At 45.8% G+C, this 22,174-nt stretch overlaps 1 protein-coding gene across 3 annotated transcripts; it reads left to right on the forward strand.

The window, feature by feature from the left end:
- The first annotated feature begins 1,475 nt into the window (after positions 1–1,475).
- Positions 1,476–21,908, forward strand: LOC119146380 (inter-alpha-trypsin inhibitor heavy chain H4-like). 3 transcript variants are annotated; one of them, XM_037383943.1, is made up of 23 exons: positions 1,476–1,565; positions 4,997–5,157; positions 5,457–5,561; positions 6,242–6,404; positions 6,490–6,600; positions 6,680–6,808; positions 7,676–7,792; positions 8,371–8,539; positions 9,489–9,605; positions 11,121–11,302; positions 12,168–12,350; positions 12,910–13,049; positions 13,682–13,836; positions 14,337–14,369; positions 14,701–14,757; positions 15,905–15,937; positions 16,571–16,624; positions 16,934–16,972; positions 17,448–17,561; positions 18,209–18,383; positions 19,874–20,028; positions 20,885–20,987; positions 21,548–21,908. In XM_037383943.1, exons 1-23 carry the CDS (start codon positions 1,491–1,493, stop codon positions 21,621–21,623), a joined length of 2,646 nt encoding a protein of 881 aa, XP_037239840.1. In that variant the 5' UTR covers positions 1,476–1,490; the 3' UTR covers positions 21,624–21,908. The 3 variants fall into 3 exon arrangements, with proteins under 3 accessions (XP_037239840.1, XP_037239839.1, XP_037239841.1); XM_037383942.1 differs by lacking the exon at positions 1,476–1,565 and adding an exon at positions 2,839–2,947; XM_037383944.1 differs by lacking the exons at positions 1,476–1,565; positions 16,934–16,972 and adding an exon at positions 2,839–2,947.
- The last annotated feature ends 266 nt before the right edge of the window (positions 21,909–22,174 follow it).

The raw sequence follows: 22,174 nt of genomic DNA on the forward strand, positions 1-22,174 counted from the left end.
AGTGTCTGAACGAAGCCCCGGGGTGTGAGGGTTTAGATAATTTTGCACTCCGAAGTGTCTCCTGTTGAGATGGTGGGTTTAGTTCCCTCCTCCAAGGTGATCTGAAATCATGTCACACCATGTTCATTCCTCAGAGCAAGGAGCACCGGGTGCTGCAGGATTGGTGCCCAGTGCCCTGGCAGCAGCGGGCACTGGATGTCAGTGGGGGTGGCTGTCGGTGGAGGCTTGTACAGCAACAGGGCACAGTGCTCAAGTCTGGGGACAAGGCTGAGCACGAGGATTTTCCTGCAACCGCTTCAGTGAGCCACCGAGGGATGCCAGAGGGATTTCACAGCTTCCCCGGGTGCTGGCCGCCTCCGTGGGAGCGGGGCAGAGCCAACCACGCAGCCTAAGTCTGTGCAGTTAAAGCAGCTCTTTAATGCCCGTGGGATTTTACATGTGGGTATTAGAAAACCGATGACAGATCCACTTAATTAAAGCTAAAGCTTTGGCTCTTCAGGATCTTAGACCACTAAGTGTATAAACCCGTGTATCTGAGGGGATTAAAGCATTACATGAGTTGTAGCAGTTAATCAAATGTTTTAATTTTTCTCTGTTAAAATGTACATATTTACATGTCCTGCTATAAACAAGATAGTATTCGCAAGTAGTATAAGCAGTCTGCCTGGAAAAAGTGAAGTTTATTTTTTTTTAAAGTTACTTAAAGCACAAGCCTCGTAAGACGAGGCTGTGCTCAACAGACTCTTCGTGGTGAACTTCTAAATGTCTGTTGACATTATAACTACTGAGCCCTGCGTCAGCATCTCCTCACAAATCCGAGGCCACCAGAAGCATGCTGTCCACCGGGACTCTTTGTAAAATAGCAGAGAAGCAAACCCAGATGCAGGCATTTCCACAGGATCTCTGTGTTAATTCAGGACAATCAATGGCACCGCCTACCGTGGAGTTATAAGGGGAACCTGCTGTCAAACAGCAACACGGAACAGTGGTTTGCGCTGACAGCCTGCAGGTTCAGGGGAGAAAGGACTGTCCGCTACCCGGGAGCTGCCGGCACAGGGCAGAGGGGCAGGGAATCGCGGTGGGAGGGCAGGACTCAGCCTTCATCTGCTCGGGGCTGGGGGCAGAGGGGCGTCTGTCTTGGTTGCATCTCTGCACAGCACCGGCTGCTTACACATCACTCTACCCGTATACGCGTGCTCAGATAAATGCACACAGGAACCAGGGGCTGACGCAGCAGCGGCGTGTGCTTAGAGATCCTCTGAACTACAGCCCTGGGGGATGTTATTTTTTCATGCCCTGTTGACATTTTCAAGATTTCAAACATTTTATTTTCTTGTGCTCGGCATGCATGAACAAATGAAGCCCGCGGAAAGCTTTCCAACCAACCAAGCAAGCCCAGACGTGTGGCATAGGAGTGGCTCCTAGCAGTTTGCTCCCTGGCCCCCCTTTCTTACCTTGATTTCCCCAGCTGAAGAGCTGGTCTTTCCAAGATGGAGGAGAGAACGTTGCTGACATTGGTGGTCTTCTCCTCACTCGTAGTGTTAGCAGAAACTATTGCTCAAAAGGTATTTGCTCTATTTTTATTTTTTTTTTAACAATGAGGTGACTTTTTGAAATGGATTCTGCCCAGGGTCTGGTTACCCCTCCACCTAAAAAACCAATTATTTCCCCACAAGGTGTTAAAAATGCTTTGTAGAAGAGGCAGATGTTATTTACTACTCAGAGATGGAGAAATATCTTTTAAATAGTCATGTGAGCTGTCTTGCGTTAGAAGGCTACCTAAACACCGCACAAGTGAGGATGTGATTTAGGAATTGTGCTAATGTAACACTTTCTATAATTATTTATGTACAAAATTGGACTTTTAAGACAATTTATTTTTCCAGGGCTACAAGCCAACCCTTGACCAACAAAAACTTCACAGGAATTGCTCGGAGTGCCTGTTAGATGAAGATATTATTATAAAATAGGAGGTGAAAAGAGTCATCCCGCTCAGTCTGCAGGTAAATTCAGGTGCAGAGCTCTCCCAGCCGCTCACCTTTTGTGCAAACAGCCCCACCGAGCACACGGGTTAGAGGCAGCTTTGCAGCATCTCCAGCTGGATACATCGCAGCTGTGGTAGGGCCGCACCAGGCCAGATGTGCTCCCCTGCACAGCTGCTGCATTCATTTATGGGTGGTTTGTGTCCTCTTTGTACAGGTACATATGTGTACGTACAGGCACTGACGACGCCTCTCTCCCCTGGCAGTCCAGGCAAGGTCTGATACTTTATTTTTACTGTTCAGGTAAATACAAGCCACGACTGACTTTGCTATTTGACGAACAAGGATTATGGCTCATCCAAGGAAGCAAAAAGGGACGTTCCAAGAGGGCCACTCCATGCCTCTCACGGGCCAGCTGGGCAAGCAGGAGCAAGGTTTGAGAAGCCACCAGCTGTAAAATCTCACATGAATGTTGCATGTTTTGGCAACCTCCAAATCTCTGAAAGGCTTGAGATATTTGAAAGGGCTCATCCTTAACATTGATTACTGTCAGATGTGGTGGAGGTTCGTGCATCCAAAAATGCAGCTTGTTGCACAGATCAGTTCATCTGCCAGTGGGATTTCATGTATCACAGTGAGATCTAAGTTTAGAAAGAAAACATAAGGATTTCTTAACTTTATGCATTATGAAACATTAAAATTCTAATGTTTAACAGCAAAGATCTGTTGGAAAAATAAATGTTAACAGAGTCCAAGTTTTACCTATGTTTAACATGTAAATACTAAGTTGCTGGGTCTCTTCAAAGTCTACATAATATCCCCAAGCACAAGTTACTCATTAACTGATCCAGATAAACAGAGTTTTCATTTGAAAATCTGGTCTTCCCAAAATGGAGGAGAGAACGCTGCTGACATTGATGGTCTTTTCCTCACTCATAGTGTCAGCAGAAACTATTGCTCAAAAGGTATTTGCTCTATTTCTTTTTTGACAATATCTCGTTTGCTCAGCTGGTGATCTGGCGGTACACAGGAGCTGGCCAGGTAGCACAGGTAACCACTGGTAACCAGCACCTGTGGCGCCTTGGGTGTGTTGCGATGTGATCTCAGAGCTTTGGGTCCTTTTAAGGCCTTTTTGGTTGTTTGTTTGGGCTGTTACAGTATAAACGTGGCAGGAGAGCATTTGCAGGTGTGTCTGAACATGCTTTTCCGCAGGGATGTAAAATATCAAATGTGAGGGGTCAGTGGGTCTCCCTCAGCCACCTGGTTGGGGTTTGGATCTCGCCACAGTTCCAGCAGGACCGAACAAGGCCCGTTGCACTGCCAGGGGCTTCTGATGGGCACTTAGTAACGCGTGTGGCATGGGAAAGAGGGGAGGAGACAGCTGTTTGTGCTGTCTGGAGGAGCAAATTGTTTTGCATCATGCGCGCCAATGGTCTGATTTTAAAAATATCAATATTTTTGAGCCTTGTCTTGGAAGGGTTTTATTTCCATCGTTCCTATTCACCAAAGTGTGAAATGCCACCAAAATGCAGGTGGGTTTCGGGTGGCAGGGACAGGTCTGGTGGGTGCTGCCAGGGCAGCCAGGGGCTCTGCAAGAAGCCGTCGGTGGATGCGGTGTACGGACCCGTGGTGCCTCAGGTGCCCCACTGCTTTCAGGTACCCCCCCGGGGCTGCTTCCCTCCTGCCCCCTCACTAAGGGCACAGCGATGCCCCTCACCATGCTGCGCCCCACTGCGCCCTCATTTCTGCTGGTCACAGCCTAAAATACTGTTGGGGCTGGGAAGCGCGGGGGGTGCGGGTCCCTGTCCCCTCATCCCCCGCAGCATCCCTGCGGTGCTGGTGGCAGGGTTTGGGCAGGGGAAGGTTTGTAGAGGGCAACCTCCTCCTGTGCTGGGGGGCTGTGCCGCGATGGCCACCACGTGCCTGCACTGGCCCAGCAGGCCACAGCTCAGGGCTCCTTGGTCATGGCAGAGCCTCCCCTCCAGGTGTGCCAGAGGCAGGTCCGAGCGTGGCAGGGCAGCGAGTGCGAGTGGAGGTGCCAGGAATGCTCAGAAACCACTCGATGCTAGAAGAGGCCAGTGGATGCCATTAATTGGCGAACAAAGTAGATGGCGGAGATGAATTATCAAAATAACTAAAGATCAATTCGCCGTTCAAAAGGTTTGTGAGGCTGGAAAGTAAAAATGGAAGTGCAACAATCTGCTTTGATGCTGAGCTTTTTTATTTTTAGAAACTCTTGGGCTGTTGTGAGGCTGGTGATGGCCAGATCAGCCCTTCTTAGTGTCACTGCCGAGACCCAGGTAGGGACTTCAGAACAGACAGACATCCTAAATGTGAAAGAAGGGTGTTTAGAGGTAGTTGCTCCAGCAGATTCCCAGTCCAGCCACCCCATGGGGTGTTCCTGGGCAGCTCCGGGACAGTCCCCTCCTCCCTCGAGCGTTGGGGGCCCTGGGAGCACCAGACCAGGAGAAACACAAGCGCTCAAAGGGCATTGCTGCTTGTGCAACCAGCCGTGGGGCTGGAGGGCCACGTGGGGTTTCCAACCTGCTGAACGTCATATGTGACACGAGGCACCGAGCTGAAAAACAGGCAGCAAAGTCAACAGCTGGGAGAGCAAATAAAGAGTCACTCAAAAAGCGAGCAGGTCTCCTCCATAGGTTGGGTGCTTAAAGAGGCATCTGGTTTTTCTGAGGTTAATCTCAGGCAATGTGTTGGGGTGACACAGCAGCTGCTTCAGGGTACCCCAAGGAGAGAAGAGCACAGAAAAAGGCTCGACAGAAGCCTTCTGTGGAACAACAGCACGCAGCTGTAGCTGCAGATTTTGCGTGGGGCTGCGGTCACAGCTGCAGAGATGCGAATGAGCAGATATCTGGCCATGCTGGTCATGAACCACCACCCCAGCTCCAGCCAGATCTGACAGTTTGTTCCCTCACCAAACTTTTCCAATAACATCCCCCAGGTAAGGAGCAAAAACTGAGTGTTTCTGTTTCAGGCTGGTTTTTTTTTTTTTCCAGCATGCCATTGAAATCTACAGCCTCCACGTGGACTGCAAGGTCACGTCACGATTTGCTCACACCATCATCACCAGCAAAATTGTCAACCGAGCTAATGAGTCCAGAGAGGCAACTTTTGAAGTGGAGTTACCCAAGACAGCTTTCATCACCAACTTCTCCATGTAGGACCAGTCCTTGCCTGTGCTGTGGAGGAGGCAGCTCTGGGGGCTGGGGGGTGGAAGCCAGCAAAAAGCACAGAGAGCTGAGCTCTGGAGGGTCCCACACAAAATGCTCTGTTGCTCCTGCTCCAGTCTCCCTGAGACCCTGCACGGAGCATCCTCCTGGACAGGGAGGGATGTGGGAGCCAACCACTGTCCCCTGCTCATGCTCTGAGGGAATGCCACAAAGTGCAGCATTCCTCTTGTTTCTTTCCCCAGCGCTTTCCTTCTAATATTAATTAATTTTTATGGAAACCAAACAGGTCTATTGACGGGAAAGTATACCCAGGAATAATAAAGGAGAAAGTTTCTGCTCAGAAGGAATATGACACTGCAGTCTCGCGCGGGCAGAGCGCCGGCCTCGTCAAGTACGTTGCCACCCTGAGTAAGGCTGCTCTGATGCTCCTCGGCGCCTCGTTTGGCTGGGGCAGGTTAAACCCTGGAGCCAGGCACCTCTCAGTGGGGATAAATGTGAAAAGCAGCCTGGGCTTCTCGTTGGGAGGGACAGGGTGTGGGTGTGTGTAAGTTCTCTCTATATACACACATATACATTCACATATATTGATGATTTATATCTGGTCCTGCAATGGTTTTGGTTGGGGGTGTCACCGTTAAGTGCTGCCCTGGGACTTGCTGTCACGTGGGAGCACCTTGCCAGGCCGGGATGATGCTCAGTCACTGAGGCTGCTTCCCTGCGAGAGCAGCAGACTGTGGCGTTTGAGCCGGCATCACGCTTTCAGGGTTTATTTAATCTGTGCTTCCCGTGTATTCACCCCGCTTCTGCTTGGTCCCAGCCTGAGGCACGCAGAGGTTTCTGCTCCGTTTCTCAGCTTGCATCTGCAGCACCCATAGCACACAAACGTAATATAAGTAATGTATATAATACCACCCGCCATGCAAAAAATCTTCTCTATTATGAATAAGATTTGCTACTACTTTTATTTATTCTATGCGTCCCCTTGGCCATTATGTAGCACGCTTCATAAACTTTGGCCACCACCAGCAAACCCTCCCGGCAGGAGGTAAGTCTCTCTTCTCCCCTTGCCAGAATCACGGACAGAAAACTGGAGCAGTTTCACGTGTCCGTCAGCGTTGCGGCTGCCAGCAAAGTCACTTTTGAGCTGATGTACGAGGAGCTGCTGAAACGGCAGCTGGGCAAGTTCGAGCTGCTGCTCAAGGTCCGGCCGAAGCAGCTGGTTAAGCATTTCCAGGTGAGCTGCCCCTTACCAGGGCAGGGCAGGGAGCACCGTAGCCCTGTTCCCACCAAGATGCTGATGCCGCCTTCTCTGGTGTCAGATTGATGTGCACATCTTCGAACCCCAAGGCATACGCTTCTTGGCGACGGACAGCACGTTCATGACAAATGAGTTAACTGAGGCGCTCACAAAAGTGCAGACCGAAACCAAGGTAAAGCAGCAGCTGCCAGGTATTGCCGCCAGTGGCAGCTTTATGTTGCTTTAAATCTTTTCTTCTGATTGCTTTGCAGGCTCGCATTTCATTTAAGCCAACTGTAGATCAACAGAAGATAAATCCTGAACTCGACGAAACCCTCCTCAACGGTGATTTTGTTGTACGCTATGATGTTAAAAGAGGTGCCACCGCAGGTGTTATACAGGTAAAGAAGAAATAGAAATAAAACCACTTTCAGATCATAGATAAGTCTGAAGGTGAAGTCAAATCAGCCAAACATCAACATTTACTTTGAAATGCTAAGACTGACAGTAAAAGAACTTTTCTTCAATCCAGGGACAGCACAAAGCGGTGCCGACTTTCGGTAAACCCGCAGACAACAGATGTGTTGCAAGAATGGGTCATCCATGAAAAAATAAATCTTTCAGATTTTGTTTCAATACCAAATCTATACCGCCACTATATAGATGTCTCTTGACATATTTTTGTTGTTGTTGTTGTTATTATTTTGGCTGATCTAAGGTGTATTTGTGGCTACCTACAAATGAAGCTTAGAGGAATGTGATTTATGTAACTATTAAAATGACTGCTTGGTTTTCTTTTTTTCCTTGTGACAACTGAAGCATAACTAAAGAGAACAGAAACTTAAAAATATTTATGGACCAAAGCATATCCTAGGGAGTGAAGTACATTATTTTCCATACCATTTCATTAATACAGTATACTAAATGTGCTAAAAGATGACAGTCGACAAATAGAGATGTACCAATATGCGATAACAAAGAAGTAACATAATATACACTGATAATACAGAGGTCTCACACATATGGCACTGAGGCTTATAATATATGTATTTTATATATACACACACATATACATGCTGTTCTCTTGTAATTTGCTCTCTACAGATAGTGTCCCTTCCAGCTAGGAAATACATTTTGATAGTCCTTTGATTTGAGCTTGCCTAGAAGAACAGAATACTAGGCATGCACCCTTCTCCTTGCTATGCCAGAATGTTAAGATTTATTTATCCAGGTGTCATTTGAACATGATTTCACATGTTGTATTTCAGATTGTCAATGGCTATTTTGTGCATTACTTTGCACCCCATGAAATGCCGGTGTTTCCCAAAAATGTCATCTTCGTTATAGATCGAAGTGGCTCCATGGCAGGCAGAAAAATTGAGCAGGTAACTTACCCCAGAGCGGTGGCCTCTGCTGGCGTCAGGCCCACCCGCCGGCCGGTGGGCGAGGTGGCTGTGGATTTGACTTTTGAAGCACGTGCTGGTTTTGTGGAGAGCAAAATCTTCAGCCGTTACAGAAACACTCAAAAATACGTACGCACAGATTTACACTGTTGGAGAGCAACACTTCTCTGACACGGCTCTTCTCACGGGTATCAAACACTAAGGCAGACAGCACTTTTTCTGTCTCTATCTTTGCAAAATAATATGCTTCTAATTTTTTTCTTTAATGAAGTTTAAAGAATTAGTCTGTTTTACCTTTACCGATGACTGTGTATATAGCTTTGCTAGAGAGCAGACAAGCCTGCTACAGCCCTCACAGGTGCTTTTTTTTGTCCATAAGTTAAGTTAATTGGCTGTTTCTGATGGTCTCAACCTGAAAAACACCATTAGGACTAAATAAAATCATTGGGCTGCATCTTGAGTAGTGCTGCAGGGAAACCCCCTTATTACCCTGCCATTCCAATTCCAGTTCTGGCAGAGAAGCAGAAATAGTCCAAGTGATTGTTTTCTCGTTGGCACAGACGAGGGATGCCCTGCTGAAGATTTTGCAAGACCTCCGTCCAGAAGACCGTTTCAGCTTTATCACCTTTAACAGCAAAGTGGCGGAGTGGAAGAGCTCTTTGCTGCCAGCCACTGCGGAGCATGTGGCGAGTGCTACGGGATTCGTGCAAACTCTTTCTGCTGGTGGAGGTACGAGGCACCACCTAGATGCTTGTAACCACAAACGGGCACCCAACAGAATATATTGCTTAGAATAAAATTGTGATTTTTATCAGTCATAGACTGCCACAGAACTACCGTCAGTGCTCACAAAGCAAGTCGGTTTTTAGTAGTTCTGAGTGGGATAGAAAGGCTGGTTATGGGAGTGGACGGCTTGGCTGCATCACATCTATCAACCATACAAGCCACAAAGCTTCATTTGGGGTTTTTATAACAGAGATGGCTGCAAGATTTCCCAACAGTATATTTGTTCTATGAAAAAATGGCCATTCACTCAGTATTTGACAGCAATCAGCTGATTATTTCTTTTTTTATATATCAAGGGTCCCCTTGTAAAATCAGGGGCATAAAATAAAATGCATCCGAAGTTATACTCCTGTGTCAGCCGCGCTGCAGAAACAGAATAGGCAAAACAGGTGTGAAACCTTTCAATTGGTGCACCGCTCCATGTGTTTTATTATTCACTTTTAAACACATCTAAAAGGCTGTATCTCCTGTTAATGTGATGCTGTTAGTGTTAACGTCGGTTTCCTTATCCCCGGTGCTAACACCAACAAAGCCCACCTGTGCCCAGCTTTTATCTTTGACCTCTCAGATAAGGCTAGGAGACACTTCTTAGATGCAGGTTAACAGACGACAGTGTGTTTATTTAAGTGCTTTTTAACAGCTGTAGACATGTTTGTACTGCCCGTGACATATGTGTGGAAAATGCTCCCAAAAGAATCCTCCAGCATTGCCATCACAATATAATACACTGTAATTAAGCCCAGTAGGCTAAACCCTCCAATCCCCACCTCTCTGAAGTTTTCTTCCTGCAGAAAACTTTAAACAACTCTGCAGGGCCTCTGCAGATGAAGTGCACAGATTTCTTCCGATGATTATCCCTTTCAAGAGAGTGATGCCTGCTTTCTCATTACAGGCACAGACATCAACCGTGCCCTGCTGACTGCCGTGAGCGTGCTGGATAAAGCCGAGAGGCTGCCCGAACGGAGCGTCTCCATGATTATTTTGCTGACAGACGGCCAGCCCACTTCTGGTGAGTAAATACCAGCCTCAGCCTCTTCTCCCCTCGATTCTTTTTTATCTTTTGCACTTGCATCCCAGATGTTGGGAGACACAGTCTGCGTTTCAGGAGAGCTTTGGTGTCAGCAGGCTGGGCTATCGCTGGAGCTGCGGCAGAGAGGGGATGGTTATGGGAGGGCTCCGGCAAGGGCTGCCAGAGGGGATGGCAGAGCCCACCTGCCCACGGCTCCGCGTCCTTTAGCTGGCAACTGCTTTGCTAAATTGGCTTCACAGTTTATAAACTGAAGGGAAATGCTGGAGATACTCCAGGCACAGCTGTAACGTGGAAGTACAATACTTAGAGCCGAAACACAGACATTCTGCATATATTATGTGTGGTCCCATTTGAGCCGAAACATGGCAATTTTGCATATATTATGGATGGTCCCATTTGAGGGGTGTTGCTTAGATTTCTCCACCCTCCTTGCTCCAAACTTGAGATATCTTCAAGGTGCCTCTTGTTTGGTATTCTTTTCCATGTCTAGCTCCTAACTAGTGACCAGCTCTGATAGCACAAACCAGAGGGTTGAGATAGAAATAGTGGGTTAAATAAGCAATAACTCCCCATGCAACGGCACAAACATCACTTGTTCTCAACGGGAGTTTATCTAACTTCTGTGTGGCCCCAGCACCTCTCCGAGACCAGCAATATTAATTCAGCTGTAAGCCCCTGAATAAGATCAGTCCGCCTTTCAGGTCATAGGATCCGTACTGCTTTGGGGTTGGTTTACTTGTTTGGGGTCTTTTAGCAAAATTCAGCTTACGGTGCCACCTGCTCAGCGCAGCCCGAGTCTCAAACACCCTGAGCATGCTGCACATCCACACACCAGGTGAATGCTGTGGCATCACTGCGTATGCTGCCTTCCTCGGCAAAGCAGGCTGGGAGGGAAAAAACAGAGCTGCTCCCATGTGTTGCTACAGGCAGTGCCAGCTCCTGCCTGGAAATGCAGGTAGAGCAGTTCTGCGGCCCTCCAGGGTGAGCTGATGGGGTGAAAATCTTTTCCCTTTATCACACAAGGGGGCTGGGAGAGAAGCACGGCTGAGTTAATTTGCAGTTTGTCTGAATTACCCCATTAACCAATCCATTCTCCGAAATCACACTTAGCATTTTTATGGATACTCGTCTTCCCAGCTTGAACAAGTGTTCCCACCCCTTGCACTGTTGACGTGTAGTGTGTGTCCCTTTTGTCCTAAAAACCCTCCCCTGGCCCCTGCAGCCTTGTAAAATATCTTGCACTTCGCCATGAGGACAGGAGTAGGAGTTAGTACGAGTCATTGGGGGGGAGAATCAGGGTCTAACACCCCATACACCGAGTGGTGCTTTCATCTCCAATTCAGCTAAGGGGATTCTGTCCCATATATTTTTAATATTTGATTCTGAATTATTTTTAAAAGACTTCAGGCATTATTTTCCATTAAACCCGCCGCTGTCTTTGTGTACCTTAAAAAACCCGACCAAACAAGGGTATGCTTGTTGGTTCAATTCCAGGTGAGAGTAATGTGGAAGTAATTCAAGAAAACGTTCAGAAAGCAGTCAGTGGGAAATGCGCTCTGTTCTGCCTCGGCTTCGGGTTTGATGTCAGTTATAATTTCCTGGAGAAGATGGCCCTAAGCAACGGGGGAATAGCACGTCGTATCTATGAAAACGCTGACGCAGCCTTGCAGCTCCAGGTCAGGGCTAAGGAATGTGCCGAAAAGCCATCTACCAGCTACAGCTTATGCCTGGTCTTAGCAGCCAAGCCACAGATTTTCTGAGATGAAGAGTTGGGTTTGAGTTTATCTATTAATTTTGGGGTATCTGAGGGTTGGTACCCCAACCATGACTCAGCGTTGGAGTCCTCCTCAGATCAGCTGCATCTGGTCAAACCTGGAAACTCACTCATTTCTGTACCTCTGCAAACAGACAAATTGTCTGGGGGGGTGATGGTGGGAAAACTTCTGTTCTTGGGTCCCTTTTCAAGCCGCTTGAAGTACCACCTCTGGAAGTTGTTTGTTGTGGTTTCCCTAAAAAAAACGGGGTGGTATGAGGCACACACAGACAAAAGGGCTCTGCAGCACCACCAGCCTGGCTCTTTGGGGTCCATCTGACGAGGCGTTAGAACTTTCGGCACATTCTCTTTTTTGGGAAGCCACTTCTACCAGGTTTGGTTGGCTGTGCAGAGACTGTTTGCTGAACACTAGCCCAGAAAGAGAAAGATTAATCCTCAGGATCAATAAAACTTAAAAAATCTGCTGTGGAAAGTGGCTAAAGTAAAACACCCAGCTGGGTGGGATGGTGATAATGGGGATGCTGCTTGGGTACTTACATTACCATGGGAGATACAGTTTATATGGCATCACCAGCCTGGCTGGACAAGGTGAGCTGAACCTTGGGAAGAAAGGAATTTGGTTTTTTTTCTAGATATGCAGCAGTCTTAGACTGCTGGAGAAGAAGCTTTGCTGCCTTATTTTTAAGGGGGGTTTAGACATTCAACATACTGCTTTGCATAATTTTGCAGTCATTTGTGAACACTCTCTCTTCTCTGCTTCTCTTTAGGGCTTTTATCAAGAGGTGGCTACCCCAATATTAATGAAAATTGAAATGCAGTATCCAGAAAATGCTGTTGAGAGATTAACTAAGAACAATTTTGAGCTGTTTTTTGAAGGATCGGAAATTGTAGTATCTGGGAAAATTAGCAAGGAGCTTGATCTTTTGCCAGTAGAAATTAAAGCTCAGTCAGTAAGTGTTTAGTTTACTGTGAAAAACATATCTCCCTTCTGTCTTTTATGGTGCAATAGGAGACTTCAGGAAGTCTTTTGTGTACAATATGTTCTCTATATTTGGGCATTCAGCTGTTTTCCCATTTCAGGAAAATATTTGAGAATTCAAACAATTTTCCCCTCCTGAATTTGCTACAAACGAAAAACCTTAAAGTATATCCACAAACAAGCAAACATCAATTTTAATCCTTCTAAAACCATACTATTTTGGCCCTTCAAGCATTTTTAGGGAACTGGTTTGTATTTTTATAATGAAGAAAGAAATCTGAATTATTCATCTCAAAAATGTTGAAATTTAACAATTATATACCTCCTTTTTTCAACATTGTTTTGAGTCCAGAAATATATATCCAAAAAAAACTTGGGCTGTTGGGAGTTGCATTTTCCAGTGGGAAAAGACAAAATTGAAGGACAAAAAGGGCACTTTGGTACTGAAAGATGTTCTTTTAAGCCTAATAATATGACTGCAAAAGAAGTCTGGAACTGCTTTTTTGATGGTCAGTTTTCTCCCACTTCAGCATGTTGGTGGCTTGACTCTTAAAGAAGAAGCAAACATCAGAGAGAAGGAGCAAGTATTTCAAAATCAAAGTTACATCTTTGGAAATTTCATAGAGAGACTGTGGGCTTACTTAACCATTCAGCAGCTTCTGGAAAAATCGTAAGCTATTTTAATGTTTTGTACTACAAAGTTTTAACTACTTAGAATTCAGATTCTTAATTCACAAATGATACATCAGAAAACAAAAAGAAACAGAAATATTTCTGCAGATAGTATTAAAAACATAGTATACTGGCAGAAGACTTCATTACTGTATGAGGAACATGGGGTGCCTTTCAGTTTATGATGGTGCTGTATCATTAAATGTGTATATATTTATGTATATACATACATGAAAACATAATATAATATATTCTTCATGACATTACTATGAAATAGATTTTAATCGCATGGATTGTGTTGAGCTGTTGTTACACATCCAAAAATATTGTCTGTAGATAAATGAATGGCAATACTTAGTAAAGAGAACCATAAGTATGTCCACAAGACATTTAATAGTTGATGTACCTATTATTTTTACATATTTGAACCATACATAGGCTCCAGGGTTGCAGACAATTAAGCATCTCCATAATTTCAAGCACGAGAACAGCTGAGTTATCCCAATAAGACTACTTGCCCTTTAATAACAAAAAATATTTGTTGAGACACAGCTAATATGAAAAAGAATCTGAAGATGACCTGCTCACAGCCTCTATACGTTATTTCTTCATCATTAACCCAGACTTTAGTGTTTCAGCACAAGAAGAGGAGCAGAAAGCCCTGGAGGCACGAGCCTTAGAGCTGTCCCTGCAGTACAGCTTCGTCACACCCCTCACGTCCATGGTGGTCACCAAACCCACTGGCCAGCAGCAGATGGAGCTGGCAAACAAACCCACCGAAGCTGGTAAATGGGGGCATCGAATCACCCTCCTGAAACGTGCTGTTCCTGGGGCTCCGGTATAGGCTCATCTTATAGCAATGTGCCACGGCAGGGAGCCACGCCGGAGGCAGGAGGTCAGGGATTAGCTTCCTTCCAAAATAAACCACACGGGCCTTTTTTAAAAGGTGAAGTGGGCCCTACTACTGAAATGGAAAATAACTTGTTTAAGTATTAACTGAAAGTAACGTAACAGCTGTTACTCAGCATTGCTGCCACTGCAGGAATCTGCACTTTCCTCTGTAGCGTTAACGTGGAAAAATGAACACAGGGGAGGAAAGCACACCATCGCTAGGAGTCTGGCATGTGCTCTGTCTGCCAGTCCTCTAACACAAAAAAAGCTCATCACCCGAAGCCCAACACACACTTTTTTTTTTTTTTTTTTGGGGGTGGGTCTGGTTTGCACAAGGGTAAAGTCATTTAGTGTTGACTGTATGATACTGATCTGTCCCTCTTCTCTGTGTTAGATAATGAGAAGCCCAGCAGTTTTCCAGTAGGAGGTAAATGTTTTCTTCTTTTCCAGTAGCATATTTTCATAATAGTCTCTAATGAAAAAAAAAAAAAAAAAGAAAAAGAAAAAGGAAAAAAACCTGAGCTCGTGGTGGTTGTTCTATAGTGGGAAGTATCTGAGATTTGTTAAAGCATGTGGAGCAAACCTAAGCGATGACTGCCAAGATCCGTGCAAGGTTTGGGTGGTTAACATGGGCAAAGGGAGAAAATCTTCCATTCGGAAAGTCTTGAAGGCGAAAATTGTCTTTACTCATGAGGAAAAGTAGTCCTTTAGTAAACAGTAAATGTGATGTTTTCTGCTTCTTCCTACCATGTGCGAAGCATCTGTCAAAAAAGTAAGCGCAAGATACTTTGGAGTGACTTCTGAGGATGACTTAGGTATTCGGGCTTTTTTCTGTCTTTCTGGACATAATACATCTGTTTGAATATTAATTTTAAACTTCCAGCGTTATGAATCTGATAATCTCAGCTATGATAACACATTATAATGGCAATGCTTCTGTAGCGAAGAGCCCTGGGTTTGCTCTAGTTCTTTCACAGAAATGCGCTGAGGGAATTATAATGCTGTTCTCTGAGGGTTGCCTGTTTCAGTGTGGCGCTGGGGACTCCCATAGCAGAAGCCTCCCTGAGCAGAAGCAGGGCCCAGCAGCTGTCCTGCCCTGCTCCAGGGGCACGCAGGGCTTGGCACTGCCCCCCCCTCAAAGCTCCCTCTGGCTGCAAGAGGAGAAGAATATGAGGCCACCCCAGCGGCACAACCTGTTTCCGTAGCAGGCGCCAAGCCCTACATCAGTGATGGGCAGGCAGGCATGGCTGCTGAAGGGCATAGGGATGTTCCTACTGGATCTGGCATTGGTGCCCAGCAGAGCATCACTGAGCAGTGTTGCTCTCCATCGTGACAGATCAGCACAGCCAGAGCAGCTGGGGAGGAGAAGGGGCAAACAGGGTGCTGGGCTACTGGGACCACCAAGGGAGGCTTTGATCTTCTTTTTCGGGTGTTGCAGTTTCTCACATTGAGCTCATCTGATTTGTAACTGCCAGCAGCAGTCTGGTCTGGGGCTGCAGCGCTCCGGAGGGACCATGCTGCCAGCCTGCACTGGTGCTGCAGCTCTGCGTGGAGCCGGCCCCTTTGCAGAGCCTCGTGCTGGGTGCTGGGTGCTGGGTGTCCCCTCTCACCACAAGCACCTGCCTTCGCACTGGGACGGGCAACTTGGCTGCACCCACCGCCGCTCGCCCCTCCGTGCCCCCAGGTGCCAGGCGGGCGAGCCCCCCGGTGTCCAGCAGGCAATCAGATCCCTCTTCGTGAATCCCTTCCTCACCAAGTTCTCAGCAGTTTTTGTCCGTTTCCACCCTCTGGCTGGCAACGCTTCCCAGGGGTCACTGCTTGAGTTCTGTGGGCGCCGTTACTGCAGGTAGTTCGCTTCGGGAGCTGCAGCTGGAGAATTATAGATTTGCTGTTCGAAACGCTCCCGTAAGATATGTAAAGCAATCGTGAATAAAATACAGATACTCTCTTGTCTTTCTCCAGATGCTTACAGGCTGAGGAGTGGATCACCTCCTGGTAAGCGCTCTTCCTTTGGTTTTGTTCAGGATAACTTTATAAAGTTTGTTTCATATGTAGGTTCATAACAACGTTACTTTAATAAATACATTTTGATTGTGGATGCCCACTCATACACAATTTAGTTTTTATTATATGTACTTCAGTCCACAGATATTTTATAATGAGCTATAAACTTTTGAAAACAACCTTGGTCCCTTTTCAGAAATAAAAAATAATTACACCTCCTGAAATGAAGTGTGACACCTCCTGAAACTAAATTTGAAAGATCTGGAAAAGCATGTATGAGTTAAGCTGAAGGAAATGGGTGTAAAAAATATTAATTGACCAGTCCTGGGGTTGGCTGTGTGAAGACAATGTGGGGCGCAGCCTCCTGCAAGGAGGGAACCCCAGGATGCTGCAGAGGGAACCCCAGGATGCTGCAGGGACAGAGCTGGGCAGTGCTGGGAGCTCCCACAGCACAAAGCAAGAGGCTGGGGGCTGCCTGCATGGGGTCCGCACACGTGCACGCGTGGCTGCATCCAAAAACGTCACCGAGCAACGTGTGGGAGGGATTCCCTTGCAAAAGGTGGGAAGGGAGATGCAAGGCATGACAACAAACCAGTGGAACATCGGAAAAACCTTTTCTTTCAGGTCGATGGCGCGCTGAGCCCCAGTCCGGCAGCAACAAGAAGCTGTTGTCAGTAGGTAGTTACTCACAGTCGTGTTAAGAGGAGCTGGGGTGGGTGTGCTGGGTCTGGGGAAAACACAGCTCTACACCCTCACACAGCTTGGGCTGAGCGTGCCCCAGCAGCACAGCCGATCCCAACTGGAACAGGCACTGGGCGTTGTGCTTTTTTTCCCCTTTGGGATGTCCTGTTTTAAGCAAAGCTCTCTGTAGAAGTCAGGGAAGAGCTCTGCTAAAAAGGCTTCTGTCACAGCATTCTTCCAGGTTAGCTAGCCAACTTAGAGCAAAATGTTTCATTAAACTCTTCTTACTAATTTTAAGTATTTCAGTTGCCAGGGTAAGAGACAAATTGAGAGCACAACCTCTTGGTAAGTAATACCTATACTAGTCCTATTTTAATCATCAATATAACTGCAATATATAATTTTTCATATAATTTTTTTTCTGACTGCATCAAGTCTATGAAAACCCTTTACCTCTTCTTGCAAACCTTGGCTGGTTCTTTCCACCTAAGTGGAAAATATCCTTATATCCCATGAGAAAGCCTCAAGGATATAACCACCAACAGAAATGTAGTACAGCAGAACTTCAGCCTCACCTTTTTTAAGGGCTCATTGTCCTTTAATAAACTCTAGGTTTAAAAATCTGCCATTTCATTCATATTGAGATGCTGTGTCTGGGTGTGCTTTTCAATAATGATTACTGTGAGGATTTTAATAATTTTATTCTGTAAAAGCTGTAAGTAATATTTTAGGTATAAATTGATAAATTTTGCTGTGCCTGTCCAAAGGGTACAAGCTAGATTTTCCCTTGTGTGCTAATATTGTTCTTCTGCCTTTTCAGCCAACGAATATCCACAGCTTCTCTTGCAATTACCCAAACAAAATGAAATAATCTGTTTAAATACTGATGGAAAAGCACAGCCTCCTGTCCACCTGCTGTCAGACCCGGAGCAAGGTGAGTGAGCCAGATTGCCCCTGGTACCACGGGCAAGGAGAGCCACTGTGGTCTAGGAGAGCAGCTGGTGTCTTTGGGAATAACCCCCCTCTCGTGAAGGGCTGTCACACTGCTGCCTGGCAGTGACCCGAGAGGCTGTGGTTAATTTTTCCTGTTAGCCAATATTAACTTTCACTGTTGCAACAGCTGAGGGCACTTCTCGCAGGTCTGGTTGTGGGTCACCTCCTTCTCCTCCTGTCATATCTGTGGTCTTTAGGGTTTTCCCCTGCCCAGCCCTGGGGGCTTCTGAGGACATGGAGACCCTAAGCCCCACGGTCCCTACATGCTAATGAAAGACGAACGCTCTTAACGTGCTGCGGTTTGTCTGTGGTCCTCGGAGGAGCTGTGGCCCCCAGGCGCCAGTTGTCAGCTCTCTGATTATGGAGCAGAGCCACCCCAGAGAGGAGGTGGTAACATGGGGGGAAACGGACTCTGGTGACCCCACCACAGCCCTGGGGCACGTCGAGCTGAAATCCGGCGTACTGTGCCTCCCAAAACTAGATCTAAGACTGAAGCTGTTTCAGCAACAAAGCTGGCGCAGTTTTATTGAGATCACTTGTACCTTAAAAGCACAGTCGCTTGACAAACTTGTGCTGATGTTGTTAAAGGCCTCACGGTGACAGGGAAACTTGGAGACAGAGTGAATCACTTTGTGCAGTTTGCAATTAGCTATGTGAATCCCCCCACACAAATCCATGTCTCCACGGATGAGATCGTCCTAAGCCACAATAACGGGAGCACTCGGCTGCCATGGACGGAGTCAGCCACCTCCACCATCCAGGGGTAAGAAACATCACCCTGTTCTTTCCCAAACTTGAAAATCCATCAGATCTTTTTTCTCATCCAGGCCTCCGTTTTCACGTTGGCTCAAGCAAACGCTTCCAAATGCCCTTACCCAGTGCATAACTCGGCGTTAGCCAAAGCAGGGAACCTTCCCAATGTCCCATTTCTAGTACAGAGAACAAAAAAGGTTTGATTTTAATTCTCCATTCCTTTTGATTTAAAGAAGCAAAACAACCGCCTGCCTTTCTGCTTCAGCGTCAGAGGCAGACCATTTATCTTCCAAAGAAAAGGACCCGCCGCAGCCCCTGCGCCAGCGCTGTGCCGGCTGCCACCCAGGCTCTGTGTGCCTCCAGCCGCCGGGCGGGTACCGCCAAGTGATGGCTTTGACATTTACTGTCTCTTTTATACATCACTGGGCTCCACACAGGCTGAAGTTTTCTTCCTCCTCAGTTTTAGCAATAACTCACATCTGGGCAGCTGACATTTTTTTTTTATTGGGAGGCATAAAGCGTTTGAATAGCTGCCTGTAACTAAGTGCCCGCTGTTGGAGAAAGGGTGCTTGAAACGTAGACTTTGTTTGTCAGACTAATTAGAGCAGGATCCTTCCCCACCACAAGAAAGAGCTAAATGCTGCCAGCTCCACCAGCTTTTTTGCATTGTAGGGATAAAGCTCCGGGGGAACCTGCTGTTGGTCTGGGGCAGCCAGGACACACTGCGCTCCCTCCCTTCCAGGCAGTTCTAGGCAATAACAGAAGTCCTAAAACAACTGCTTTCAATTATTTTTGTAATCCAAACGGAATGAAGAACATGCTGGACTTATGCCCTTCCATAATTTGTCGTCTGCCAAGCAGAGTGATTCCCCTGCTTCAAGCAGCTGAGCCCTCGCAGCCGCAGCGCTCTGCACGCCAGCGCGTGCCGGCGTGTTTTTGTCGCACCAGACCCGCAAGGGACAAAGAATGACGGAGGATGCTGGTGTTCCGCAGGCCAGCCTGGGGTCAGCATCAAATTAACGGGTTAGAAGAAAGGCAGGGTCTGAAAAAACCTATGCTTTTGATGATGAAAAAACCTATATATATTCTAAATTTACAAAATATCTAAGAAAAAATTATTTCACTTGTCCATAAAGTGGATTGAATTATGTTATCTAGTCTCCCTTTTTACTCCTCAAAATGATGAAAAGGTATTCTTTTTTTTCCATCCAAGCATTTCTTGTCATTATGGATAATGAGGTTTTTCACCAGCGAACAGTTCTCCTCTGTTGGTGTATTTGTATGTGACCTGGTAAGAAAAAGACCTGTTGGGCAGCAGACAGAAAAGATACGTTACTTAATATTTTCTAGCTTAAAAATCACCACCCATAGATCATGAAAAATGCAGGAAAGGGACAAAAAGTAAAAATTAAATTATTTTAATTAGTTAATGTCAGCTAGTTAAATACATATTCTTTCTTCATATTCTTCTTGGAAATAATGTTATAATTTACTTCCTAGGCTGAGAGTCTCAGTCGAGAAGGAAAGGAGCGTTACAGCATCGTTGTCTGATGCGGTCACAGTAAAAATTTCCTTGGTAAAGTTTCCAGATGATTTCCTTGGGCTGTATTTCTTGAACACCGACCGCTTTTCTGACCAAGTCAGCGGAGTGCTGGGTATGTATCTTTACGAATGTATGTAGCAAAGACAATATTGTAACTAAGGTCCTGAAAGAAGAATATAGGGGGGGGGGGGGGGGGGGGGGGTCAGCCACATCGTAAGCCCTTATTCAGATTTTACTTACTTCGGTCCTGACAAGCTCATGAAAAGCATGAAAAGGAATGCTGTAATTCGGGGGTTCAAGAGAAACTTTACATTTAATTTATTCTTTTCAGATAACTAACATCACCCTTTACTGCACCCCTCTGCGAGGAGGGGAGCTCTCACCCAGGAAACATAACATAATGCTTTCTGCTCACTGCTGGTACCACCCTAAAGAGACTAGTATGGCTTTAGAAAACATTACAATAAAGCTAAAATAATAGTTGGGCTCAACCTCAGTAGTGCTGTAGAATGGCATAATTTATGCAGCAAATTCATTTGATGTCAAATAGTGGACTATAAATAATGGACATAAAATTGTGAACCGTCAGGGTTAGAAAATGAAAGCCAGCTGGTTCTGAACCTCTCAACTCCCAAAATCCTGATGGGACTGAAGTTGAAGTTGTTTCAAAAACTTTGCAGAGAAAAAAAAAAAAAAAAAGAAAAAGAAAAAGAAAAAAAGAAAAAAGAAAAAGAAGTAGTGAAGCCCCATCAGAGCAAGGCTGAGTCTCTCTGTGGAGGGATGCTAGGGATAACAGGAGAAACACAGGAATATTCTGAACTTATAAGGGAGCTTCCAAATGTGGTCTGTTTGTTTGTTTTCTGAGGCAGACAGCGGCTTTCCTGGTGTTATAGCTGCCATTACGGTTAAATGAACACCAATACTCAGATATTTTGTATTTTTAAATTATTTCTCTGTGTGTTGCTTAGGTCAGTTTTATTCAAAAGTGCGATTTGAGAACAATTCCAACATCAATCAGCGAGCGGACGAAAGACTCCTAAGTGTGTCTGGATCTGAGCACAAAGTTACCAGGTAACAGATCTGGGATGAGTGACGGACATGCTTTGAGATGCATTTTGTCACCAAACAGCGCAGATCAAAACAAAATGAAACTAAAGGGAGTGTTTTCCTGTAAGAATACGCCCCTTTGGTGTAAATAATAGGAACTTGTGCTTGAGTTTTTCTCTAACAGCCTGCATTTGTTGCTTGTTCAGTGATGCTACAGGGCTCGAGGTTCCTATTTCATAGGGAGGGGGAAATCATTCCCTGGGGCTATGGTTTGTGTGAAAAATGCCTGATAAAGTAAGGTTCTGCTGCACGTTTACGTGGAGGGTGTTTCTTCAGTTGGATTTACCATGAGAAAATTTTTTTTTTTACATTTCCGTTGCTTGTAGCAAGTTCCTGGGATGTGGAAGGAATGTTGTAAGCGCGCGGCTTCTGCTCGCTGTCCCCACAGACCCCCCACCGCTGCCCCCAGCCCCGGCACACGCAGGCCCTCGGACTCCTTGTACCATCTGCAGGCCAGAGGTTGATGCTGGGCCTGCCTTCTGATTATTTTATCACAAATTTCTCTTGGTTTGCTTTTGTTTCAGGCAATACAAGAAAGATTACAGGCTTGAGTCAGCCAGTGATCCTGTTCCCTGCTGGTCGATAGATCTAACTCCCTAGAAAAGAGTATTCTGGAACAGAAAACTATGCAAATGATGCGCTTCCAAATGTTTTTGATACTTTGGCTCATCAAGAAAACCACACAGTTAAAGCCTTACCTGTTACTATATACAAATACCACAAATATTTTACCTTGAAATAATTATATCCAAGATGAGTACATGCTTGCTTGTTTGTTATTTTAAAATGGTTTATAATACTCAATGTGGTTATGTCATTGAAGATTTATATGAATGAACTGAATAAAATTGATAATTTCAGCTCACAGCTTGATATGGACACACAGACCTAGGTTTCCAAATGAAAATAAGTCATGGCATCACCCAGTCCAACAAATGTGTCACACAAGCTAAAGGAGTATTAGTTTACCATTTCTCTCATTTTTTTATTTTACGGAGAAAAACCCCTCAGCCTTGCCGCATTAAGAAGGTTCTTTTAGAGATTGATCCGCAACAGTGGTCAAAGCTGATGAAATCGGCAATAGGACCACGCGTGGGGAGGACAAGGCACACACCGTCCCATTCAGTGCTGCAAAGTTCCCAAGGCTCTGC

The sequence above is a fragment of the Falco rusticolus genome, chromosome 4, assembly GCF_015220075.1.
Source record: "Falco rusticolus isolate bFalRus1 chromosome 4, bFalRus1.pri, whole genome shotgun sequence".
Classification (NCBI taxonomy): domain Eukaryota; kingdom Metazoa; phylum Chordata; class Aves; order Falconiformes; family Falconidae; genus Falco; species Falco rusticolus.

Bases quoted from the DNA above. Each gene is read 5' to 3' on its own strand.
- LOC119146380 (XM_037383943.1), top strand. From the start codon at position 1,491: ATGGAGGAGAGAACGTTGCTGACATTGGTGGTCTTCTCCTCACTCGTA. The intron at 1,566-4,996 runs GTATTTGCTCTA...TTTTTTTTCCAG, and splicing joins CAGAAACTATTGCTCAAAAG to CATGCCATTGAAATCTACAG. The intron at 12,351-12,909 runs GTAAGTGTTTAG...CTCCCACTTCAG, and splicing joins TAGAAATTAAAGCTCAGTCA to CATGTTGGTGGCTTGACTCT.